Raw genomic sequence first — 27,866 nt, 5'->3', positions numbered from 1 at the left:
TGGGATAATAATTTATTGTCTATAACATTTATTTGGTCGCTTACCTACTACATTTTAAATTAATTCCTTATATACTATTACAAATATCTTACAGCTAACAACATTTTATTTTTTCGTTTTTCTTACATGTTTCTTAATATCTACTTATCGCATGCATTCTATATCTATAGTATTTACAGTTTGATTACATAACTATCTTATTCTAGGCACATTTACTTACAGACTAGGGATGTATTATGGGCCCTATGCATTGGCATAGGGAACCATATTGTACTTTTTTTTTTTTTTACTACAAATATATTATAACCTATATTTAATTATACATAGTACTATTTTGTGGCTTTGTATATGGTAGACATGAATATTGTCTACTATTTCAGCCTATTTACACCAATTATTATTATTATTATTTTTTTGGTTAGGTTAGGTTTTTTTTTTTTTAATGCACCCGCCATCACAGGGTGTTGTTGCTTTACCCCTAACATAATCAGGGACATTTTATACTTTATTTTATTTAAATACTATAATATATGTATAATTATTTTACAATTTTACAACGAAATACTAGCTCTTATTTCTATTTACAACTTTCTGTCCTATTTGTAGCAAGTATTCTAAAAATAGGTATTTTAATTTCTTATCGCTAATTAGTATACTTAGATTGTCCTTACATATTTCTATTCCTATTTTACATTCAGTCTCGTACCTTTCCCTACAAAATACTGGGCACTCTGTCAGGATGTGTAGAACAGTCTCAGTCTTTGTCGAGTCACAGATACATGATAGGCTCTCCTTACACTTAAACCTGTGCAAATACTCTGAAAAACCCCCATGTCCAGTCAAAATTTGGGTAAGTGTACTGGTCAAAGTCATCTTTGTCAATGTGGAATACGCAATGATTGCGTCCGGGAAGAATATTTTCGTGACACCGGCTGTTTCACCTGTCATATACCTACGATTCCATTCATCAAGCGACTCCGCACGGATTTGTCGCTTGATGAATGAGATCGGGCACTGATCGTAATCGGGCTGTTTTTTGCTTTTAAGTGCCGCTTCTTTTGCAAGTTGGTCCGCCCGCTCATTACCTTGTAGCCCTGCGTGTGCCTTGACCCAAAACAAAGACACAGTTTTGTTGCGGATCATACATGCTTTAAGATTTGCTCGCGTCGCTACTGCAAGTGGATGAACAGAGCGGTTATTTACTGCAGTTTCGAGTGCAGACTTCGAGTCACTATAAATACCGATACTGTTGTGGGCACTTTTGAGTGTCCATTTCGTGGCTTCACATATAGCCAACAGTTCAGCCTGGTAGACTGTGCAGTGAGAAGACAGCGATAGTTTCAGGGTTCTTATCTCGGTGTCGCTATTCCAGGATGAAATTGCTGCTCCGACTTTTCCCTCTATCTTACTGCCATCAGTAAAGATGCGTAAGGTATAGTTACTATTTGCATCCATTAGCGCTTGGTCTTCCAACTCCATAAACTGCAAGCTCATATGTTGCGCTGGGTGCTCAGCTTCAGAACAATCTGCCATGCGCTCTACTTCCACATCTTTCAGCAGTTCCAGATGGATACCTTTCCTGGTCTTATGCAAGGAAGCAGCTTCCCATACCCTGATGTCCAGAGGGAGTATGCCTGACAGAACCAATGCTGAGTTTAGCGAGACCGTGCGGTACGCTTTGCATATTTTCTGTGCAAACCCCCGCTGTACCATGTTCAGTTGTTTCTTCACGCCCAACTTTGTCACTGCCGGTGCCCATGCGCTTGCTGCGTACATTATAATTGGTTCAATCACCGCATTATAAATTGAGCGAATAACCTCGGTATGGAGGCCCCAGCTTACTCTTGCAGCCCGAGATAGCTGCCAGTAATAGCTCAAAGCCCGCTTGCTCGCATTAGTGACGTGTGCGTTGAATGTTAGTCCGCTATCAATGATAAGCCCTAGTATTTTACTCTCTGGCGACATGCCAATGGTGATCCCGCCCATGCTCAGTCGTGGTGTGTCATACTTGATCTTCCTTGTGATGAGCATTGCTTTAGTTTTTTGAGCTGCAAATTTAAGTTTATTTCGGACACCCCACTCCTGGACATAGGCGAGAGCAGCATTCGCACGGCGTTCAATTTCCAACGCGGAAACGGCGTCAAATACCAGGATCACGTCATCTGCAAACGCCTGGTTGTATTCTCCTAGTTTCTCTAATTCCTTTAGCAGCGGGTCCAAAAGGATGTTCCATAATAAGGGCCCACTTATGGAACCTTGTACGCAGCCTATGTTTGTGCCCTTGGCGAACTCATTCCCTGCATATCTTACCCTCACCTTTCTGTCATCGAGATAGCTATCCATGACTCTGCGTAAGTTTACTGGGCACCTTTCCTCGGCTAATCTAAGTCTTATTGCCGGCCACCATGCACTATCAAAGGTGCCCTCTATGTCTAGGGACACCAAAGTAACGATCCTTTTTTCCGATAGCTTACCACGGATATAGTGAGTCAGGTCATAGAGGGCGTCTTCTGTGCTCCTTTGCTGCATAAAGCCATACTGTCGCTTGCTAATCCTGGAATGCAAATGCCATCTGAGTCTAGTGATGATCATCTTTTTGAAAATCTTCCCCAGTACCGGTAGAAGTCCTATTGGCCTGTAAGACTTCGGGCTGGTGTAGTCTCCCTTTCCTGGCTTTTGAAGTACCACTACTGTGGCTTCTTTCCAAATAACTGGGAAATACCCCAACTCTACACATTTGTTGAATGTCTCAGTCAGAAGCCGGACTGACTCCGCTGCATCCAAACCCTTACTGTTTTTTATAAGTGGGAGCTCTGCTTTCCTTTTAGTTGTTCTTCCTATGACTCTATAGATACCCTCCCACATTCCTTCTCTATCTTGTTTCTCACAAAATCGAACCCAGCTCTCGGTCTGAGCCTTTTTTGCCATCTGCTCATATCAATCCTTCCACGTGAGATAATCCTGCACTACGGAATCTCTCCGTACCTGTGCCACGCAACGAATTCTGCGCTTCCTTTTTGCTACCTCTTTTTTTGTACGCTCAAGTTCAGCAGTCCACCACGGTAAGTTTCGCTTGCTTATATTTTTTGTTTCGGGTATAGCATGTGTGCAGGCTTCTTGTATTGTGTTAGTGTGTGTTAATTATTTTTTCTAAGTGTTTTTTGTTGAGAATTGTTTCAATATGGTCTGTAACTAAATTTTGTAAAAATATATATATATATATATAATAATAATAATATAATGGCTGCCATAAGTTAAATTTCACTGTAACTCGGGTTCCAGACACCGCAGAAAGTCGTGCTCTCTCTCTCCGACCTCGGCTCGACTTGCTCTATGCGCCTACAAGGTTGGCTCTACTTTGTAGAGTGGTTGGTCCGAGTGGTTGGTGCTGGGCCGGGTGCTTTTGCACGGCCAGCGCGGAGTCCTATCCTTAGAGCGTTGTGATCGGAACTGACCATCTCGGGGTCCACCCTCCAGGACTCCATCCTTGGCAAGATACTTCGGCTGCACACCGTAATGTCGACTCTGCTTGTACAGAGCCGACCTCCCCGAATCACTTGGAATGTTGGTTTGGTACCGGTGTTGAGGATGTGCAGCTGGTTGTCGTCGAAGAATCCTGCCAATTCGGCTCCCCGGTGGTCCTCGTCTGCGCTTCCCCACCATGGGCTCCACGCATTGAAATCACCTCCGATCACAACACTCAAGGTTCCCAACTTGGATCGGACGCTGGACAGACGTTCCAGGTATGGATCCAGGGGTTTGTCCCCTTCCAGGTAAGCGGACACTATTCCAAGTGTCGAGTCGGAGAACTCGATGGTGATTGCCACTATGTTCTCCGACTGGAGGCTCGGGTCACACCTAACCTGGAGGTCTTTATCAAAGACCGCTATTGCGGCCTTTGCGGGATTGGTCTTACTAATCCCCTGGTCCATCTGAAAGACGCGGACCCCTGGATACCGCTTCAAGGCACCTTGATTACCTGTGTAGGGTTCCTGCAGCAGTGCCAGGCTCACCTTCTGACTGACAGCTTCCGCCATCAGCTCGTCGGTTGCCAGTCGCTTCCGCTGCAGGTTTACCTGTATCATGTGCCTTGAAGCAACATCCCCGGGCCCACGACCTCCTAGATTCGCGACTGCGGTGCCCTTAGCAGTAACTCACGCCAAGGCGGGCAATGGCATCCCATTTCCGCCTCACCGAACAGTCACTACCAAACGCACCGTGGTCGGTCTTATCCAGCTTAGCGTGTCGACAGTTGACACAGCTGGGCGGCTCTCCCGTGACATAATCGGGGCACTCACTTCTCACGTGTGGCCCCCCGCAGTGGCTGCAGAGGTCCGAAGACTCTTTGCAGTGGCGCCGCCCGTGCCCAAAGGCTAGACACTTTGAGCACTGGATCAACGGTGAGAAGTCCTCCACCCTTGATCGCTTAAGATCAAGGTGGACAGATCCCCCGTCAACCATGAGGCGCCATAGCGGAGGGGCCACCCGCAAGATAAGATGTGTGAGGTGCGGGTTGCGGCATCTTCGGCGGAAGCATGCCTCCACCGTTTGGTGGTATTTATGGAGGCCGGCGAAGAGCTCTTTGTTCTGAGCTCGTAAGGCCGCAATGACCTCCTCGTCCTTGAGGCAAGAGAGGACGTCCCTGATGATAATCATCGGGTTTTTTCCTCTTGCCTCCTGGACTTTGAGGCCCGAACTAGCCCCGAGCCGCGTCTTGACGGCCTCCACCTCACCCTTAGTGCCGCATGTCAGCACCACCTTCCTATTTCGGACCATGCGTACTGTTATATATGCACATATGTATGCTTTAATGCAGACATAACATTAGCGTCAGCACTTTAAGACCAAGGCGTCACTTAATTAAATATAAAGGCAGTCAGTCTCCTTCCGAATCCTGAGCCACTCATACATTTCAATTATATTTTCTAGTTCTAAATAAATTTCTTTTTTAAAAGTTCGTTTTTAATATTCCGTCTAACAAATGGTGGCAGCGGTGGGATTTAAAATTTTATAAATCCGCGGTAAACGCCTCAAGTGAAAAGTTATAGTGATACCAAAAAGTGTAAAAGTGAAAATAATATCTGTGTTGGTTGGTTTTAATAAGTGGTTAACAAAATAGTACTAATCCAGAGTACTATACAGATCTTAGTGACCGCCTGAATCCAATGGTTGTGAACTGCTAACAAGCTTCGACCTGCTATACCGGAAAGAAATAACTATCTACGTGGTACTCTCCAACATCGCTGAATCTTCTTCTCTTCATCAACGCCGAGTCCTCTGGTACCTAACAATTTACCATAAATTGAGCCAATTATGACTCGATTTGAATTCGCCGTGAATATCGCCGTGGTCCTGTAAGTCTTCAAATTTTAAATATTTCAAGTGTGAAAGTGCAAAACCCATAATAACTGAGATATTAAATAGACATATTTCTAAAACTACAGTGAAAGTGCAAGGTGTGAGGTCTAACAATACTTTATCCAAAGTTATTGCATAAATATTATACTAAAGAGCGTTATTGTCATCTACATTCTAATTTAATTACATCATCTTAGGTTCCGAGAACATTTTGTCGAGTAGCTTATCGCATCGAATTTATAAACAATCTGGGTGGCCATCTATCACACCGTAGTACATTTTAAATTTTATAAGTGAATATTTTATTTAATTAAACATGTCGGTTAAAGAATCTCAAATTAAACATGAAAAAAATGAGTTACAAATTAGCACTTTATTCAAATTCATTAGTCCTTTTGATGGGACACGCGAAAAATTAAATTCTTTTATTAATAATTGCAATAATGCTATTGGACTAGCACCGGATTCTCAGAAATCGATTTTATTTAAATTCATACTTTCTCAACTTGAGGGCAAAGCGGAATTAGCTTGCTCTATTAAGGAATTTGACTACGAGATTGAATATAAAAAGGGTAAAATAAACACTAACGCAGATGCATTGTCACGATACCCAATAAATCCATTAATTTCTAAAGATCCAACAGATAATACTGAAGATGAAGTCAGAGATCAAAGACCAAATTCACCCCATCTATCTATCCCTAGTTTGCCAGATCAAAACCTTGAAGATCTATTATCAACAGATTTTGACCCAGCTAATTTGAGTCCTTTAAATTTATCGCCCTCTGCGATTCCATTCTTTACGTCAGACATTTCACCTCATGAAACTTATTCTGATCCACAACCTTCTACTAGTAACCAAAATCCTGAAAACTTACCTTCACATATTCCTAATGACACCGATCTCCTTCAATCTTTACCTGAAAACTTACCTGTATCCACTAGTCCATCAACTAGCGTCACTAGCCGGATAGCTGAAAATCAAACAAATATTAGTGAAGATTATTCCAATTATTTAAAATCTATTAAAGATAAAAACAAGATTTTTAATACATATATAAAAGAGCACAACGAGAGCCTTCTTAAGAGTTCTGCAAATGTAATTCTTCTTCCAGTATCAATAGATTTTGATGAGTCGAATCCTTACCTTTCTGACTTAATCTCTGCCTCAGAGAATGTCAATGTTGTAGAAGGAGAACGTGAACTGCATTCGTTTAAAATATCTGAAATCAATGGTAAAATTTACTATTTCCTATTTACTAAAGTTTATTTCTTTGATACTTGTACCTACCCTGATATATTTAAAGCATTAAAATCTGCTAGAGACAGTATTCTACTTACCGGCACAATCAATGAGATAGCTATTTCCGACTTTAGGAATTCATTTGAACAACATTCATTTGTAAAAATATATAGTATGCTCATGTATCTTTTTGATGGTACAAATATAACAGTTAATATCCATCACAATAGTATAATATATCCCGTGCCTACAGAAATTACAAAAATCTTGAAGGAGAACCACGATATACCAATAGCGGGCCATTTAGGGTCAAACAGAATGTTTAATCGCGTAAAAGAACGTTATTTTTGGAAAAATATGAGATCAGACATAGAAAACTATGTAAAAAATTGCAAGTTTTGCCAAACCAATAAAGCCTTAAGAAAAATAAATAAATCACCTATGCAAATCACAACAACATCTTCTAGACCTTTCGATAGAATAAGTCTCGATATCGTGGGACCTTTGCCTGAAGCTGGAATTTATAAATTAAAATATATTCTTACTTTACAAGATGACTTGACAAAATTTTCTATAGCTTACCCAATATCTAATGCTACGGCTGAAGAATCATGTGAATGTCTCGTTCATTTCATATCTTTATTTGGAATACCTAAGTCAATTTTAACAGATCAAGGAACAAACTTTACAGCCGAACTTTTTAAGAAAACTTGTGAATTTTTAAAAATCAAGCAGATTTGGTCATCTCCCTATCACCCTCAGACGCAAGGTGCTCTGGAGAGAAGTCATTCCACTTTAAAAGAATATTTAAAATCTTATATTAACGAAAACCAAACTAATTGGCATAAATATGTATTTACTGCCATGCTGACATATAATAGCACCGTCCATACAACTACCCAATTTACGCCTTTTGAACTTATTTTCGGGCACAAGCCCTACATTCCCGATTCCGTTTTTGATTTACGATCTGACGTCACATACCCAGAATATATTAAGATGCTTCACCATCGCCTTAAACTGTCTAGAGAAAAGGCCATACAAAATATTAACTCTTCAAAAGAAAAGTCAAAACATTATTATGATAAACATACTCGTCCAGTACAGTATAAAGTCGGTGAATATGTCTATATTAAAAATCATGTAAGACTTCGGAAGGCGCTATCTCCTATATGGAAAGGTCCATATAAGATCGTCAAAATACATGGCAATAACACCTTATCTCTTCTTATAAACCGAAGATATGTAAAACATCATTATGATGAAGTAAAACCTGCATACAACGCGGATACGTAACTAATTCTTCTTTTATTAATTATTAAGTTAAGTTTATTAATACTTATTTCATTTTATACAGCTATATTTTACTATATTATATTTTTATCATATACAAAGTTATAGGTTTATTTACATAAGCATGATAGTTTAGTTTAGTTTTGTCATTACAGAATGGTTAATACATACTGCGCCATAGCCGCTAGCGAGAATGAGTATATTAAATACATCAAGGAAGGTCCTGGCTTGCTCTTCGACGCAGTGGGCACTCTGAAGCTCATAGACGATTATCTTCATATAGTTATTCCGATAGATGTTACTTCTTTTGATCAAAATATTAAGTACACCCAGGATGTTTTAAACATTGTTAAATTACAGTGTCAGGAAAGTATAGAGATAGATATTTCCGTCTGTCAAAATATAATGCAACCCTTGGATTCACTCTATAATGATATACTTCGTGACTATAATTCCATATCTCATATCATCTCTAGCGAGAGACCCAAAAGATCTGCATGGTTCTCTGGCGTCGGTGTAGTTTTTAAGCATATATTTGGCACCCTTGATGAAGACGATGCGATAAATTACAATAGAGCAATAGAAACATTGTATGATAATGATAAACGGTTAGAGAATTCGATAAAGAAAACTATTCTAGTTTCGAAATCTGCTATTTCTAATATTAACCAATCTGTCAATGAAATATTGGAGAATCAATTTAAACTCAATGATGCCATTAATAATTTATCTACAAATGTGAGAAATATATCGAATTTAGTTACTATAGATAGTTTCAAATTAAAACTAATAAACATTTTAAATTGTCTTCAATCACATTTGTTTACTCTTGCGTTTAAAATTGAAGACTTATTGAATTCTATTTTATTCATAAAAAGCAATACTTTACATCCATCTGTCTTAACACCCAAGCAATTATATAACGATTTATTAAATGTCTATAAAAATATACCTAAGTATAGGGACTTACCTATTAATTTAGATTTAAGTAATATTCATGTTTTGATAAATGTAGCAGATTTAATTTCATATTATTATAATGGTAAACTGATTTTTATTGTTAAGATTCCATTAGTTAATGCCTTAGATTATAATGTTTATGATACTGTTCCATTACCTATTCCGCATGAAGTTAATTCATCTTATTCATATGTTTGCATTATACCTACAGAACGATATCTGGCAATAAATACTGATAAGTCTACATTTACATATTTAAAGGATTTTAATGAGTGTAAAGTTATTTCTCCCAAAGTACACATATGTCAAATAACTAACATATTCTCTGTTCCTGGTAATCCGTCTTGTGAAATAGAAATTATGACAAAAGCTGTATCCAGTATTCCAAATACCTGCCAAACTAAATTTATACATGGTGATATAGATATTTGGCATAAACTCAATAATGCTGATTGGATATTTGTAGAATCAAATTTAAATAAAATAACAATAGAATGTAATCAGGATGTATTATTTGAAACAACCATTTCAGGAACAGGAAAACTTACCATTCCATATAATTGTACAGCTTATTTTAAGAATATTAAATTTAATAAGGTATCCAATCCAGAAATTAATATTCCACTCATAAAACCTACTTATAATATAATATCTGATAAATGTTGTAATCTTAGCCGCTTCAATATGTCCAAAATTAACTTTTCTGAAATTAGTAATATTAACCTACATCAGTTAAAAGATCTTAAATTTAACATAAAAGATATCAATGATGACCTATATATTGCAAATCCTGTTGATACCTTTAGTGATAATTCAAATAATTCTGTTATAAGTATAATTTCACTATTTCTAGTTGTATGTTTAATCGTAGTTTTTATATGTAAGAAATTATGTATCCTACTTTCAAAATATTTTGTAAAGGCTAAGGATTCTGAAGAAATAGATATTGAGTTTCAATCATCACCACCTCCACCGCAACTTAGAGTTGGTTAAAATATTCTGAAAACTTATCTTTATTATTTCCGATAAGTTTCCTCTTAAAGGGGGGGTTGTTATATATGCACATATGTATGCTTTAATGCAGACATAACATTAGCGTCAGCACTTTAAGACCAAGGCGTCACTTAATTAAATATAAAGGCAGTCAGTCTCCTTCCGAATCCTGAGCCACTCATACATTTCAATTATATTTTCTAGTTCTAAATAAATTTCTTTTTTAAAAGTTCGTTTTTAATATTCCGTCTAACAGTACGCTGTCCACTTTGGCACCGGTCCTTGTTGGGTCAACGGCCTTCCTGATCTTGGAGACCACATTGTCACTCGAGTCTTCTGGTGACTCGCTGGTCACCACAATCGAGTTGCCGGACTTGACCGGTGCCTTTGCAGCCATCGCCGCGTAGGAAGGCAACGCCTGAGTCCTTGCGGGCTCCTCTAGGAGCTTGGATGTTTTGGCTGCTAGGTCGCGCACCTCATTCAGCATCTTCACAGCGTCTTTGTGCATTCCCTTCAGCTCTTCGAGAAGGGGGCCCAGTTTCGCAGCGGATGGAGGGGGGAGCTTGATTTTCCCCATCTCGGCAATAACGTCGAATTCGACTACACGGCGGAGTGCCTCCAGCTCGTTTCGCAACTCCGCCATCTGTCCCCCAACATCGGCTTTCTCCAGCCGCTGCGTTAGAAGCACAATTTGCTCGGTTAGGTTAGGTTAGGAAGGTAAAGTTACTTCCAAACCCCTATTAAGTAAACCTTATGATCGAGCTGCTCACCAAGCTATCATTGCTGATGTACCTTCAGCCTTCCCGAATGGCTCTGCCCTAAACCACCTTGTAACTTCTTCTTCATCATCACAGGATGATAACCTCTTGGAGGTCCGCCTGTCAATCTTACTCTCTTTGATAACTAAGAACAATATTAGCCTACCGTCCAACATTGCAAATCAACTATCACAAATCTTATCTATTGGTAAAGGTCATGGCCCCAGTGTCCATTCTTCAATAGAACTGTATTGTCCTATGAAACCCAGCCTTATACACCTTATTAATAAGTATCTTCCTTCTGCCATCGCTATCTCTGAGAGTGGCTGGTCCCTGGAGCTCACTTCAGGGTCCCCGGCTATATGTGCCTTAGGGATGATAGAGCAGAAAGTGTTGGTGCGGGCTGCGCCTTATTTATAAGACACACCCTTCCCTTTTCCCCAATTATCCTTCCTAATCCCTATCCTGGTATGAATATTGTTGCAGCAAAGGTAATGAACATCTCCTTGGTATCAATATATGTGCCTCATCCCCAGTCAACTATGATTGTAGATATTCCTCTTTTGCTATCTTCTATTCCCCCTCCTATTATTATAATGGGAGACTTTAATGCTGATCATCCTTCATGGGGTTCTAGTCACACTGACTATTTTGCCCTTTCTCTGTTGGATGGATGAGATCAATCTCTGCATTATCAATGATGGCTCTCCGACCCGCAGGGTTTCACCTTCTCAGAATCCCAAAAGTGCGGTTGATCTCACCTTATGTTCTCCGTGTCTGGCTCCTCTCCTTTCTTGGAACATCTTACATAATTCCCATGGTAGTGACCATTTTCCTATCATTATCTCTATCCCTGACAAAGTAATTCCACCCCAAAATTTTTCTTCATCTCTTAAATATAGATTACTTGATGCAAATTGGCTAAAATATTCTTCGTATCTAGATAAAAAAAATGATGAGTTTCCAGTCACTAACCATTTTAATGCAGTAGATAATTATAATAAATAAGCAAATGCTATGATTACTTGTGATGACAACAACTTCCCTTTAAAAAAACCTGGTTTAAATAAGATTTCAACTCCTTGGTGGGACTCTGAGTGCACTGCTGCAGCTAAAGAAAGGAAATTAGCAGAAAAAAAATACATTAGAAACGTCTCTGTGACCAACTTTATTTATTATAAAAAAGTGGCGGCCAAGGCTGCCCATTTATTTAGAAAAAAGAAGGTTGGATTAATTTTTGCCAGAATTTAAAATCTAGCACTCCATCCTCAAATGTCTGGGAGCAAATTAAAAAATTTAGAGGCTCATTTTGTGATCAAATGTATTATTTGAATGAGGATTCTTCTGTATGGCTTGATTCCATTCCTTCCATTCCATTCCTTTTCAGATAGGATGTCCTCCCCTTCAGTCCCAAATATTGACTATTTCCCATTCCCCCCCATCCCTCTTGCCTCAACTCACAGTTTAGAGTCTCCCTTCTCATTCTCTGAACTTCTTCTTGCTCTGGATGGCCTAGTTGACTCTGCCCTTGGGGCAGATGGAATCCCCTATTCTTTCATTAAAAATTCATCAACTTCATCCAAGGAATATTATCTTGGCATAATCAATAACCTTTTTGATCTTGGCTCCATCCCTCCACCTTGGAAAAATCAGATAATCATTCCATTACTTAAACCTGGTCAGAATCCATCTGAAGCCACCAGCTATAGGCCAATTGCCCTCTCTTCTGCTCTTGCAAAAGTTTCTGAAATCATGATTAAACACAGACTTGAGTGGTTTGTTGAAAACAATAATCTCCTTTCCAACTCCCAGTATGGATTCAGAAAGGGCAAGAGTTCCCTAGATAGCCTAGGTATCCTTACAACTGACATTAGAATAGCACTCCTCAGAAAAGAACATCTCTTGGGCGTTTTCCTTGACATAGAATCTGCATATGATAACGTTTCACTTCCTCTACTCAGGAGTAAACTCAACCAGCTGAGTATCCCTGTGAAGTTATCTCGTTTCATATGTAACATGTTGATGGAGAGAACCATCACTATTAAAGGTCCATCCTCTTACCTCCCTCCTAAGTCAGTTTGGAAAGGTTTACCTCAAAGCTCAGTCCTTAGTCCCCTTCTATATAATCTGTATACCTACGACCTCAATAGTACCGTAACACCTTTCTGTCAGATATTGCAATATGCAGATGACATTGTCCTGTATTCTTCTGTCAAGTCTATACAAGATTCATCTAAACATTTAAATAACGCCCTTGATCATCTTGCTGAATACTTAATGCAACATGGACTATCTCTATCAACATCTAAAAGCAAAGTAGTTTTGTTCACAAATAAAAGAATTCTTCCTCCTATTAAAATTAAAATCTATAATTTTGGACTACCAGTTGTTCATAATGTTAAGTTTCTAGGTATTTGGTTAGATCACAAATTATCAGGTATCAAGCATTTTGATTATGTGTCACAGAAATATGAGAAAAATATTAATATTCTTCGTTCATTGTCTAGTGTCTGGTGGGGAGCTCACCCCTTAACTCTTCTAAAAACTTAACACATTTAAATTATGGCACAATTTTTTTAATCCCAAGAAACAAAGCAGGTCTGAATAAATTGGACAGAATTCAGGCTAAATGTTTAAACATAGTATTGGGAGCTATGAAATCCAGCCCTATTAATGCAATGCAAGTAGAATGTGTGGATCCTCCCCTCTCACTACGTAGACAATTCCTTGCCAATAAATTTTTCTTTAAACTAGCTGGCTGCCGAGCTCATCCCTTACTCCAAAAATTAGAACAATTAGCTGTTTTATACAATGATAATAATATTGTACCTGAAGACAAAAGACCTTGCCTTATAAATAGTTACCTTTTATTTTCTCAGCTCTCTAACCCTCTCTTTCAATATTCTAAATTGCCTTTATTTTCTATGCCTTTCAATGCTCTAACCCTCAGTAATTTTAGACTTAGGTGTTGATAAGTTTTCTATAGAAGCAAATAAAACTTTTTCTCATATAATGGACTCAGATTTTCGACATTGGTATAAAATCTACACGGATGCTTCAAAAACAGACATGAGTCCGGTTGGGGCTGCAGTATGGATTCCCTCAACAAGAATTATACTGAGTTATAGCTGCCCACCTACCACTTCTGTGTTTACAGGGGAATCAATCGCCATACTCGAAGCTATTCTATTTGTTAAGTCTCACAACATGAACAATTCTATTATCCTTTCAGACTCTAAAAGTTGCCTCCAATCAATTCTCTCAAATCTGTTTAAGTCAAAAAGTCAGTTTCCCATTATTCTCAAAATAAGAGAAACTTTGAAAGAGTGCTATGAACTCAAAATTAACATTGTTTTAGCATGGATTCCAGGTCACATGGGCATCTCTGGTAATGAAAATGCAGATGCCTGTGTTAGATCAGCTGCTCATTCAGGTTCCTTTCAGTATTCTGAAATATTCACTCATGACTTGTGCTCTACCCTGAAACCCAAGATGTATGAGAGTTGGTCAAACATTTGGCAAGTTTCTAAAACTTCAAAAGGAAAATTTTATGGAGAACTCCAACCAGAAATTCCTCAAAAACCTTGGTTCTCAAAATGTAGGATACATAGTAAAACAATAATCTCGACTATATGCCGCTTACGTTTAAACCACGCCTGCACTCCAGTTTTTCTAGCTAAACTTAGAATAAGAGATCATTCCCTATGTGATTGTGGCCTTGATGAGGGAAACATGGATCATTTGTTCTTCAGTTGTCCCTTAATGCAATCTTCACTGTACAATTATATACCCGCTGAAGTCCCCCGTCCAACGTCCATTAAATGTCTTCTCTCCCTAGTTTACACTCCTTTTGTAAATATTTGTGTAAATATATTAAAATAAATAAGATTAAGTTGTAAATATCATTAAGTACTTATATTAATCAATAATTTAAGTAGTTCTATCTGTGTATGTCCCTTATAGTGTAATAGCATGTATATTATTTGTTTCAGATATTATAATAAAATAAAAGTTTATGTAATCTTAACACCGATCATTACCGTTAAACTTGGAGACACATACTCATAGCTTGGTAGTCTACTTTAACGTGATACTGGCAAATCTGTGGTGTGTCTGCCACAGAAGCCACAGTAGGAAAAATAGAATAGAAAGTTTTTTGTTAGTTTCACGCTACATGAGGTTTAAAATACAACTGACAGTGCACGTCATGTTATTCAAGTTGACCGGTTGGTGTGTTTGTTTCGAGTTTCTATTAGCTTATTGTGCCGATATTATCATTAACAATGTCACGACCAAGACGACAAAGACGTAATGCAACTATGATTCGAAATATTGCGAATGAAAGGACTGAAGAAGAACAAGAAATTGCAGGTGAAAAGAACCGCGTTAGTATGGATCGTCTTCGTGCTATGAATCACAAGAGCAAAGCGTAGCAGCCCGTAAAACGGATCAGCTGGCAATACGAAATCGTCAAGTAAAACTTCAGAGATCAACAACTTATAGGTAATTTTCGACGCACAAGAAGAAGTTTATGAAGTACTGATTTGAATCGAGCAGTTTCGATACGATTGCAGTACTTATACTGTACTGTAGTACTGCTTGCATACTAGCTTTCGCATTGGGCCGATGGACGTTGTTTGCGAGTATTCTGCGGAAAAACACAAGAATTGTGCTACCATGTTCTAGAAAACACTCAAAAATACAATGTTTGTTTCCAAATGACCTCATTTGGGGCAGACATCTAAGAACGAGGATTTAATTCGACATTCAAGGTATTTATTTATTTACATACTTACACACAATACAGTAAAAGAATAACATACGTACTATACTTATTCCTATGTATTGTGTATGCTAATTCTAAAAAAAGTGTTTATAAATCAGTAATACGGGTTTTACTTTTGATATTGTAGATATAAGGACAGATTCACCATCATATTGGATCTCTGCAACCTCTCGAAGATGCACAGCTTAAATTTTTACAATTATACTTCATGGGCAACATGGACAAATAACTTGATCGATGTCAAGAGATCAATGCAGCAATGATAATAGCATTCATCATTCTTCAGATCTGCAGCAACTACTTAATGAACATTTTGCATCACGAGTTAGCCCGCAAATCTTTAATTTCCGATCCTTCTCGCATTCGCCCTGACCATTCAAATCTTAAGGCCAATCCTTGAAAGTTTGTGGTATGAATCAAGACAATCCATTTCCGAAGTTCAATCTATATATATATAAGAGATTTCCACGTATTTCCACTCATCATGATATCTCTGGAACCACTAGAGCTAAAGACTTGAAATTTGGTAGGAATATTCTTTTCACCGAGTAGACGTCAGCTAAGAACGGATTTTCCAAAATTCTATCCGCAAGAGTTTTCTTTATTATGAACAGAACAACGTCGGTCGGGTCAGCTAGTTTTCTATAAAATACAACATATGAAGCCATTGTCTGTCATTTTAATTTGCCTGACAGCAATCTATGAGATATGTCTGTATTGTGACATGAAGGTCTTTCACCTTCAATTTTTAATTAGCGATTCATTTCTGATGCTGTTTAGTTTAGGTACCAAAACTGAATTGCTAACATTTGTACCATGAAGTATAACTGTATGATGTTTGAATCGCTTATGAAAGAATGAACGAAAGAAATTCGTCTGTGGTCCATGGTGTGAGAAAGACACTGTAGTCTGTAAAGTTTATTTAAATTTAATGTTTCCTTGTTAGTACTGCAATATGCTTTCATGACAGATGTAATATCATCATTGCAACCAGAAAACATAACATGTACATCAGATTAGAAATTATTTTAGAGAAATGCCTATAGGTTGGTAAAATTGTATTGAATGAATATATATTGTTCGTATTAACGTTTATTTAAAGAACATATCTTTAAGTATGAAACTTAAAATTTTGTCTTTTGAAATTAAGACCTGAATTGTTCTCATCTGTTAGAGGCACCTCATAAGTAAGTGTTGATGATCTACATGAATTTGAAATTAAAAACATATTTTATTCTTCAGAAGATGCTGTGCATCACACTCCATCAAGGAAGAGAAGACCACATGTCATTTTAAAGAAAATGAAACTTTCACCTCATTGTGCAAGTCTTTATCGTGAATTTACCAAATCACGAAACCAGCTTAACTTTGATTTAAGAGCTAAAAGTGCATTTTCACAAGAGAAATTTTTATGAATGCAGATTAAACAGGCTTACAATAAGTTTAAAACGAAAATGAAAAATAAAATAAGATAACATGATATGTTTTTTTCTAAACCTTTCCCTTCTATTTAGTATTATTAATTGGTATTAATTTCCTCAAAATTTATTTCTTTAGAATTACTTTTGATGTCATTTCAAATTTGCAAAAGAATTAAATTATTCTAAAATGGCTAGGAGTACCTATGTACCCAAGCAGGAAAAAATATTGCAGGCTGTATAACTACCACGCCTTGGCCAATAACCCCGTGTTTAAATTTAAAAAAAACTAGCTGTTATTTATGATATGTGAGATTTTATCAAGGCTAATATTACTCTATGAGAGTGCCCTGTCTGATATATGTCGGCATAAGCATCATATTAGTCTGTGCTAAATACGCAAATGTATTAATACGTTCCATGTCGAGTCTATGTTTAAGAAATAATGATAAACCTATAATCTTACTATCAGTAGGAAGAGCAAATTAAACAATGCTATCTATACTAATATATAAAGCTGCAGTGTTTGTTTGTTTGAACGCGCTAATCTCTGGTACTACTGGTCCGATTTGAATGATTCTTTCAGTGTTGGGTAGTCCATTTATCGAGGAAGGCTATAGGCTATGTTTTTTTTTCAAAATTAGGGATCCGTAATAAAATTGCTATTTTGTAACACAAGGTGTAAAATCGAAAACCTATTTTTGCGTGCGCTGCAAAAACTATTGACAATAGAACAAAATGATGTACAGGCTATAATATAGGCAATATTTTATTACTTATAAAACTATCGCGTGAATTATACTTTATATGGCAAAACAACGTTTGCCGGGTCAGCTAGTCATAATATAACCATAGAGAAAAAATTGGGTTGGACTTAGTATCTCTTAGCACGAATTAGGAGGTAAAAAATATTGTAGTTGATAGAGCTTTAGTCCACGATTACAATGATACCACTCTTATTACAAGGTAATGCACCGTTTTCAAGAAAATAACGAAAAAAATTCTAACCTAAAACAGATAAATCACGTAAATAAACACTACTGACATCGCGGCGGGAGGCTAGAAAGTAGAAACTGTCATGAAATGATTTTGGTTTCTTTGTTAAATATTTGGACAGGCAAAGGGTTTAAGCTCATACAGCCATAAATTGTATGAAAAACAGTGAAATGAAATGTATTTTCTTGAAAACTGTGTATTACGTTGAACCAAATTGTAGGCGTTTCCCCCCATTAACAAATTAGAGGGGGGAAGGTCGACTTTTATTTTAGTTTTTCTTAAAAACTGTGTATTACGTTGTAATAAGAGTGGTAGCACTATAATCGTGGACCAAAGCTCTAGCAACTACATTTCATTAAAATTGGTTAGGTTATGTTAGAACAGTTAAAACAACGCACGAGCCAAGCTTAGCGTGCCGTGGCAGCGGCCGGCGAGTGCCAGAACCAAAAAGTAGGCGTTTCCCCCCATTAACAAATTAGGGAGGGGGGAGGGTAGACTTTTAGTTTGGTTTTTCTTGAAAACTGTGTATTACGTTGTAATAAGAGTGGTAGCACTATAATCGTGGACCAAAGCTCTATCAACTACAATTCATTAAAACTGGTTAGGTAAGGTTATGTTAGAACAGTTAAAACAACGCACGAGCCGAGCGTAGCGTGCCGCGGCAGCGGCGATAGATGTTTGGGGATTGATGAACATGAACAATAAACCCTTTCATAAATGTTTTCCTTTTATCTAAAAATAATTATTGATGAAGCCGTCTAATCTGTCATTGACTATTTTTTACATTTCATTTCACTGTTTTTCATACAATTTATGGCTGTATGTGTTTAAACCCTTTGCCTTGCCAAATATTTTACGAAGAAACGAAAATCATTTCATGACAGTTTCTAGCCTCCCGCCGCGATGTCAGTAGTGTTTATTTACGTTATTTATCTGTTTTAGGTTAGAATTTATTTCGTTATTTTCTTGAAAACGGTGTATTACCTTGTAATAAGTGTGGTATCATTGTAGTCGTGGACTAAAGCTCTATCAACTTCAATATTTTTTACATCCAAATTCGTGCTAAGGGATACTTAGTTTTAACCCCGTCGCCTTTTAAGACGATCTCATGATTACAATGGACAGTAATGAAAAGATTGTAGTCAATAGAATTTTGGAGAAATTTGGCCGATATCAGATTATTCAGTATATATTTATATGTTTACCGATAGTTTTTGTATCAATGAATATGATTAATTATGTATTTGTTGCTGGGGACATAGGTTATCGGTAAGTGTTTCGTGTGTTACCCATTAATTGCATTGAAATTGGTCAGCGAAAACGAATTAAATAGCTTAAAAATTACTAATCTTATAATGTACACATTGCCGTATATGCCTGATTTGCCACAGGAAAACAAAATACGATACAATTTAAACAATTTGTTAACCCTATTGTCTAATTCTCATTATTTGATATGTAATCATAATATATTATGTAATAATATACAGATAATAGACATTAATAATATTCTATTCTATTCTTTCTAGTGGCTTCTGTGGAAGGGGCACCACAACTCGCCAATGTCACGTTTCAGTAGACCAACAAGCTAAGAGTGTGTCATTTGATCGGTGTAAAAGAATTTACAAGTGATTATAGTAATGAACGGTGCCCAGAATCAAAACAGATTTATTTACTTATTATACCTGAAACAAATATACATGCTGTTAGATTATAATGGACAAACACTGATAATATTACTTATATAAAACATTTATTGTGTTAGTTATATCTTAATATTATTTTGCTTAATATATTTACATAAAGTATTTACAAAAGGAGCGAAAACAAAGGTGAAGAGGCATTTCATGGAGGTGGGGCAGGGGATTTCAGGAGGTATAAAATTGTACAAGGAAGGTCTTTTGAGCAGTTTAGTTGTAAGTCAATAAGCACTGCTTCTATTGAGCAGCGTAATAATTTAATAACCACTGCTACTATTGAGCAGTGTACTAATTTAAGCAAAGATTTGGAATTATTTCCAAAAAATTAAACAATAAGACAATAGGGGGGACTCCTCTAGCAATATAAATACACAATGTCATATAACAAGTACTAGAATAAGTAATAATTGTAAAATTGCAAACCTGATGCACCAAACCATGCATGGATTATTTGGTAAAGAACTTGAACTGGAGTTATTTATAAATCATAAGGATATAAGTATTTTATGTTTAACAGAGCAGTGGCTCAGAAAATATGAGCTCATCTTTAACTTCAGTGGTCATCAGGTGACAATAATTCAATCTCAGTAGGAAGTTGCTACTGCTTTTGAGAATTTTTTTTCTGAGATTCCAGTTTCTATCACAAACACTCATGTCTCCTCCACCAGTGTTGCTGAGTCACTGCTTCTGGAAAATGTTATAGGATGTCAACAAAGTTTCAATTTTAGTTTTATTAGCCCTGGAGAAATAATTAAAACTTTAAAATCTCTAGACATGAAAAAAACTGCTGATATATGGGGCATTTCTGTTAAAATAATAAGTTCAATAATTGATGTCATAGCACCATATCTTGCAATAGTCTTTAATAATTGTATTAATCATGGCATGTTTCCTGACCTTCTGAAACATAGTAAAATTACACCAATATTTATATTATATGCTCTTCTGACCGGAATAACTATCATCCTGTGTCGGTTTTGCCGACCCATAGTAAATTTTTTGAAAATATAATTTTAGGCCAAATGCTTACTTACTTTAACTCTCATAAGTTACTTCATTTGAAACAATTTGTTAAACGGAGAGGTGATAAATTCGGTGGAATCTGCTAAATTTCTTGGCATTACTCTGGATTCCAAATTGCAATGGGGCCTCCATTTTGAAGGACTGGCGAACAGACTTAGTTCTGCAGCATACGCGGTTAAAAAGATTAGACAATTAACTTACATAGATATGGCGCGACTTGTATACTTTAGTTACTTCCATAGTATTATGTCCTATGGTATATTGCTGTGGGGCAGCGCTGCCGACATGAATACAATATTTGTGCTGCAGAAGAGGGCTATTCGCGCTATTCATAACCTAGGCCCTAAGGAATCATTGAGAGCAAAATTCAAAGAAATTAACATCTTGACTGTTGCTTCTCAATATATTCTTGATAATGTAATGTATGTTCATACTTCATAGGCACATAAGTGAATTTGCCAGAAACTGTCATAACCATAATGTTAACACCAGGAACAGACATAGGCTTGTAATGCCTACTACTCAACTTAGTAGAGTTAGCAAGTCTTTTGTGGGGTGATGTATATGCTTTTACAACAGGATCTCAGAAAATGTTCAAAGCAAAAGTATTATGTTATTCAAAAGAATTGTTAAAAAACGTTTGGTAAAGGTTACTATAACATAAATGACTTTCGTAATGATACCACAGATTGGGAATGGAGCGACCACCCTCAGTCTATTCAATAATAAGTTTAATTGTACAATGTTACTTTGTAAATGTTACTTTAATTGTAAAACATATTTTTGATGAAAAAAAAAAGCCCGCTGAGTTTGTTGTGCCCATTCTTCTCAGGCCTGAGGCATTCATTTTGGAATACGTGGTAGTTTTTTGACTTTCAATAAGTGATTCCACATCCTATTTTGAATTAAATTATTTGAATTTGAATGTCTCAAGCAATGGCAAAGCCAGTCAAGGGTTTAGTGTAATGTTCGGGTGGTCAGAAGGGTCTTGAAATGACAACAGCAGAGTTACGGCGAAATAAAGAGTTTATTAAATAAGATTTAAATGCACTTTCTCACAACTATTACACTAACTCTCAAAACTTATTGAAGGAACTTCAGCTATTAGAACGTATCGAGCGCTACTCGAGGAACCATGAGCTATGAAGAACTAAGAGGAACTGACTATATGGCCGGGCGGAGGACCTTATATCTCAATATAATGTAAACATCATTTAGGTAGCTGGAATAGTAATCTAAACAAACAATAACTCATAACTCTTCATTTAACTAGAATAGTAATCTAAATAAACAATAACTTAATATAAACATCATTTAGCTAGAATAGTAATCTAAATAAATAATAACATGGACTTCGCTTTGGTGGTCAAATTACTAAGAATATCAATCTAAACAATGATTTCCAATAGTCCTTAACAAATGGTCCTATGGTGAATAGATTTTATATCATGTCCATTCAATAACAAAAGTTAATAATATGCAAATATTACATTAGTTTGAGGACAAGTTACTATACTTATATTCTGTTTGTCACAAGAAGGTAGGTCCATTTAAAAAAAATGTATATATATATATATATATATATATTTGTATCCATAAGAGTAATTATCTATTCTATTCTATTCTTCCTACTATGGCTCCTGTGGAAGGTATACCACAAGTTTGCCAATGTCACGTTAAGGTAGACCACAAAGCTTAGAGTATTCTTTTACTAATTTTAATGGTAGTGATTGGTGCTTAAGATTGAAACAAGTTTTATTTTTTATCATTGAGTGGTGTCTATTGTGTCATTATCATGTCAACTTTATCTAAGTATGAAATATCCTTTAATATCAATGATATTTAAAAGTATAGATAGGTTACGTAGACAACATTCGGTGTTTGAAAATGATACATTCATGATTTCTTAACTGTGGTATGTAATTCTATGATTTTTTTTACTTTCGTATCATCAGTGCATCTTCCCATAACACAAGACGGCAAATTAATGTTGTACCTATATCAAATTGTAAGCAATTCTGTCAACAACAAACGCATGTGTACCGTTTTCGTTTCGAGAGAGCGACTTCGACCAAAGGAACCAATTGACTCAATTTATGAGATTGATTTTCGGCGCGCTAGTAACATATCTACCTCTTTTAATACTATAATATCATTGATATATATACATTTAATTATTTTTCATTAAATAATTTCTTATGTGTATTTTAATTGTACAATAGAAAAAACAGCAGTTAGCAGGTCGTTTTGAATGTTTTTTTACGTTTACAATAGTCTTAAATTTTGACTCATTGTACGCGTAAGGTAAAACTTAAAAAAAAAAAACAGACAAGACTAAAACCGTATTTGGTATACGGTTTTATTTCTAAATTTAATAATCACTGTTTCCATACCTGAAGTTAACTAACTTTTATATTATTAATAAGAGTTCGGTATCTGTTGTTCATACTCAATATTAAGTTATCCAAATCTTGTTGGGTTCTCTCAGGTTCTTTTCAGATGAACAAAGAGTTGCTCTTCCGTTACCAGGTTTGGAAAAACAGTTCCTAAAAGTTCCCGCTCTTCTTTGTAACATGTCCCATGCATGTTCAATAGGATTCATGTCGCCAGTAAATTGCAGGCATTGTCGTGCATGAGTTGGAACTCCGAACCCAATCTAGTCTGTGCGGGATAATTACAGGTTCCACTACCTCAGTGCGGTAATTAAATGCAGTCATGTTTCCTCTAACCCAAATGGGATCGGTTCGTGTGCCCATACGAATTCCAGACCAAACCTTTATTGTACCACATTGATAGGAATGCACCTGTTCTTGTGGATGCCTGCTTGGAGCTCGCCAAAGTCTTTATCTTCGTGAATCTGGAAGAAATCCAATCCGAATGTCTCTCCATTCTGTATGTTCTTCAGCCCACAAAAGTCGTCGTCCGCGATTGCCACGCCGTAAAGCTGGAATTCTTAGTAGTCGGCGAGAATGAAAACTGGCTTTATGCAATCTTCTCCCAACAGTTAGATCACTGACTAACTAATTATAACTAAGATCAATTTTAAGTCAATAATTACACCTTAGGAATTTTATTTTAAAATTTGTAATTGTATTTAATCAGATTCGTTTTCCGAAAAAATGACAACCATCGAATGATTGGAAGTGCGTAAATATTTTTGTATCCCCACCATAGACTAACAATTGAGAATGCGAAATGCTAAAAACACAAAATCATTAAGAAATATAGAGAATAAAAGTGGTCCCAGAAGGGAGCCTCGAGGAGCACCAAATGGATCCATCTAGAAGTGTATACTTTTATAACAACTGCTTGTGAAGGCTTGCAACGGAAGACGCAAACTATTGAGATAAATTTATTAGAATTATCATATGAGTTTCAATTCATATGTATATCATATGATCCGAGAGCTCATGAATTATTTCGGGAATAAAGCACACTGAATCATGTCACAAAGTGTGGTAAAAGATGACTTAGGAGTCGGAACTTAAACCAGTAGTTTAAATAGGTTGTAAGACTGAATATTATTTAACCCATAGTTTAAAAACGAATAGGTTCGTTAAGTCAAAACAACAATTCATAATCATAGTCAGCAAATACCATAAAGTTATTAGCAAGCAATTATATATAAGCAGAACGGAGTTTATGCTCAAAGATCTATAGAAACTTCTCTATGAGTCAGCACAGTTCAAAGTGGGCATTAACCGACTGAGGTGACAGTTTGAAGTTTGATGGGGTGTTAGCTATCAAGCAGTTACTGAGCCATATTTTTGTCAGGAAAAAGGAGTCAAAACCGTTAGTGGAGAAGAAGAATGACAGTCGACACCAAGAATGGTACTTTACGTAATACTCAGTACCAGGTCATAAAGTTCGATCCATGCAAGCGTGGTTTGAAGAAAAAATATAGTATATTTCTGATGTGTGAGAGTTTTGTTCCGTATAGGAAATGAGTAAACTGTGTTCTTAAATAAATTATAATATTCCAAACATTTTCAGATTGTAATAAGTACTTTCGTTGGTTGGGAGTTCGAATGCAAGGCGTGATGACGTGGGCACTGGGTGCTGTGTCGTATGCATATGTATCTGTTATTGGTTAGAACAAATATGTCGATGAAAGTTATAATAATAATAATAATTCTTTATTGCAGGCATAAAATCCCATACACAATATTGAGTCGCATAAATAAAATAGGATACAAATTCAATACAAATAGTATACGTACAAATAAAATGGTATACAATACAATTATAAATTTTTTACATTAATTATTTATCTCAGTCAGATAAAAGCAAAAAGATAACAGCTTTGTGTCCAAAGCTATTTTCTATTTGCTTCTCGATGTGTCGAGAGCCAATGGGCGGCTATCATTGGACTACGCAGGTCCTGGCCCACCACAGCAAAGAAATCGGGCATTCCCGCCTCGGCAAACATGCCCGACGCGCTGCAGTACCGCGGTAACTTCATAAGAATGCGATATGCATCATTATATTGCACCCTTATGGTGCTGAAGGACGCCCTCTTGTATCGGTACCATAACTGGCAGGTATAGAAACACTGGCAGTATGCCCTGAAGAGGGTGCCTTTCATTTCATCACTGCATTTAGCAAATCTGCGCGCGAGCATGTTGCACCGAACCGACAATGACCGCCTTTCCCGCTCCATGTCGAGATCGTCCTTGCGATCATAAATGACAATGTGTCCAAGGTATTTGAACTGCTCAACAACCCGAACCTCTGTTCCATTCAAATACACTTCGGGAACTCTCTCCGGACCCTTTCCCGCTTTGAAAACAAGCATTTTCGTCTTCGTGACATTGTACTTCAGTCCGTGAGAGTTGGCATAACTCCCACAGACTGACAATAACTTTCTGAGACCCTTGATCGACGGGCTAAGGAGCACCATATCGTCCGCATAGCTCAGGTTGTTAAAGCAAACACCATCGATATGGCAGCCGACTCCAGTGCTCCTCAGCCCGCCTATCAGGTCGTTAACGTACACGTTAAAAAGGTCCGGAGAGGTTAGTCCACCCTGACGAACCCCGCATTCTGACCTATAGGCATCAGAAGTCGTGTCGCCCCACCTCACATGATTCGTTTGTCCCCCGTACCAGTATCTCAACACCTCTACCACTGATTCAGGAACACCTGAGGCGCGCAATTTGCTCCAGAGGATTTCATAATTCTCTAGATCAAAAGCGCGGCTCAGATCCAGAAAACAAGCATAAACAGACGTGTTACGGCTCATATAATAGTCAACTGTGTGCTTGAGGCTGACGATGGCTGAGTCTGTTGAGACGCCGGGACGCAATCCAAACTGTGCCTCATCTATACACTCTTTCTGCAGTAGTTCGGGCCGCAACAGCCGCTCAAACAACTTGCCCACTACGGTGCCCAGAGAAATAGGCCTATAGTTGTTAGACGAGCCCAAGTCTCCTGTTTTGCACTTGACGATTGGCACAACTACTGTTTTCATGAGAGGGTCAGGTAGGTATGCATGCTTCACACATAAAAATTATGATTGTTTGAATTTATACAAACAAAAGTGCACGTTAATGCATGGATGTAAATGTCATGTTGTGACAGCACAAACTTGTTAAACTCATCGAAGTAGTCGCACGGAAAAGTAGCTTAAAATGCAGCCAAGCGCTGCTATGTTTTGCATAAGTTAGTCCAGCTGCCCGCCCGTCCGCCCATTCCTCCACCCCAATGTCATAGCAATCCTCAAAGTGTTTTCCTTAGGAGGGTACATACTCTGCTTAAGTTGAAGTATCCATCGCCACCCATCGCTTATCGCTTATCTGTGGAGGCTACAAAGGAATAAAACCGAGACACCTCTCTCAATGATTAATGTGAAGTTCTTCAACATCGGGTTTGAGGTCCACCGACGCGGACGTAAACGCCGTCCGTGAAAACCTTGAGACGGAGAACCCAGCTTTGTTGTTCCTGACGAAGACGCAGATATCTCGACACATCCACACGACGTATTTAAAATATCAAGGGTACAAGTAACCGCGTGGGCTCGGGAGTAACAGTGATTCGCGTGGTCAATGTCGCTATTACCTACACTTATTTGCGGCAATTTGGGAAATGGTTCATAAGGCATATTATACTCGTAATACAGTTGTGATCATCATTAAAATCCACATCGAAATATCTTCGATCTTTGCATGAACATGAATTCTATTCAGATAAGGAGTCCGTGTATTTGTTTCAGATGCTATATACCCGAATGTGACGACTTAAACCCAAAATACAAAGTACCGTGGTGGCCATCAGATGTCATCCATGACAAATGTTCTGCACCTAAATTTACCAGCTACGATGGAAACTCTTGCACCAATGAGAGTTTCTCCAGAAACGAGACAGAAATGTGCACCAAATGGGTGTATGAAAGTAACAATACTATAGTTGGTGAGGTATGCAGTACACATCCTAAAATCTACTTACTTAAATAATTTAGCAAAGCTACTAAGTACTTCATGGCTTATTAATCTAGCTATGAACTAACTTTGAAAAACACCAATTCAAGATTTTATACGCACGAAATACATGATTTTCCGCCATGGAAAATGATATGATATATCATAGCTAAAAATAGAGTAATATTAGTAAGTATTGCAATACTTATGCAAATACATATTATGAAGTATCATAAAGTAAATATTGCACCATAAACAAAAGATTTTGGTTGGTATTATAGGATAAAGCATATATTATTTGTACTGTGTCAACAAAAGTGTAAAATACACAAATTATTTCTAATTGTCTTACAATAAATTACAGCTCAATCTTGCCTGTCAGCCGTGGAAAATTAACAGCATTGGTATGATACACAATATAGGGCTGGACATATCTATGGTCGTCGCTGGATGGCTTTCAGATAAGTGAGTATGTATTATATTGTTGTCAACATACTTGTTCGTAAAGTGAGACTTATTACATCATTACTATATGTTATATATTATATAACATTATAATTATAATCTATAACTGGTATTATATGGAGCACACTTAACGATACGTTTTGCACATTAGTTAATCGGAACTATATTTTGAATTTCGAATGTTATATTTTTTGAAACGTTGCAACCTTCTTAGTGATAAAAAAATTGCAACGACACCTTCTAGGCTGTCGTTGCTATAATCGTTTCAAGTAGTATAGATATATTGGCCATACAATATACATACTTAATAAATATTATTAAAATAATTATATGTGATTTACTATTCAACAGGATTTTTTTACTACCAAGTAATTTAAGTCATTTTGTTGATCGTTTATCCATAGAAAGTAGTGCAAATGGCCGCCTGAGAAATACGAAGTCGACGGTTCAAGGTTTG

At 37.0% G+C, this 27,866-nt stretch overlaps 2 protein-coding genes and 2 long non-coding RNA genes across 13 annotated transcripts in view; 3 read left to right on the top strand and 1 right to left on the bottom strand.

Moving 5' to 3' along the window:
* LOC126971597 (solute carrier family 22 member 2-like) overlaps positions 1-27,866 on the top strand; it is an 82,624-nt gene that overhangs the window by 43,103 nt on the left and 11,655 nt on the right. Inside the window, exons 1-4 of one of the 10 annotated variants that reach the window (XM_050817936.1) lie at positions 18,706-19,074; positions 19,335-19,565; positions 26,740-26,941; positions 27,309-27,409. The exons of 3 other annotated variants lie outside the window; for them this stretch is intronic. In XM_050817936.1, the coding sequence (XP_050673893.1) occupies positions 26,894-26,941; positions 27,309-27,409 (149 nt within the window). In that variant the 5' untranslated portion in view covers positions 18,706-19,074; positions 19,335-19,565; positions 26,740-26,893. Of the gene's footprint in view, positions 1-18,705; positions 19,075-19,334; positions 19,566-19,616; positions 19,638-19,702; positions 19,722-24,599; positions 24,618-26,739; positions 26,942-27,308; positions 27,410-27,866 lie in introns of those variants that run through there. 6 more of the 10 variants (XM_050817927.1, XM_050817935.1, XM_050817937.1 and 3 more) reach the window with 6 other exon arrangements.
* LOC126971719 (uncharacterized) lies at positions 11,755-14,634 on the bottom strand. Its single transcript, XR_007730971.1, has 3 exons — positions 14,249-14,634; positions 13,470-14,085; positions 11,755-12,349 (listed from the first exon to the last, which is right to left on the bottom strand). It is a non-coding gene; the product is annotated as an uncharacterized LOC126971719 (long non-coding RNA).
* Positions 14,603-16,871, top strand: LOC126971721 (uncharacterized). Its single transcript, XR_007730973.1, has 2 exons — positions 14,603-15,377; positions 16,634-16,871. It is a non-coding gene; the product is annotated as an uncharacterized LOC126971721 (long non-coding RNA).
* The window catches only part of LOC126971614 (solute carrier family 22 member 3-like), a 69,466-nt gene continuing 67,473 nt past the window's right edge, over positions 25,874-27,866 (top strand). The window contains exon 1 of the mRNA XM_050817969.1: positions 25,874-26,009. The gene's annotated coding sequence lies outside the window, so the exon portion shown is untranslated. The remainder of the gene's footprint in view (positions 26,010-27,866) is intronic.

Source organism: Leptidea sinapis, chromosome 24 (genome assembly GCF_905404315.1).
Source record: "Leptidea sinapis chromosome 24, ilLepSina1.1, whole genome shotgun sequence".
In the NCBI taxonomy this organism is placed as follows: Eukaryota; Metazoa; Arthropoda; class Insecta; order Lepidoptera; family Pieridae; genus Leptidea; species Leptidea sinapis.
This window is presented reverse-complemented; position numbering and strand designations above follow the sequence as displayed.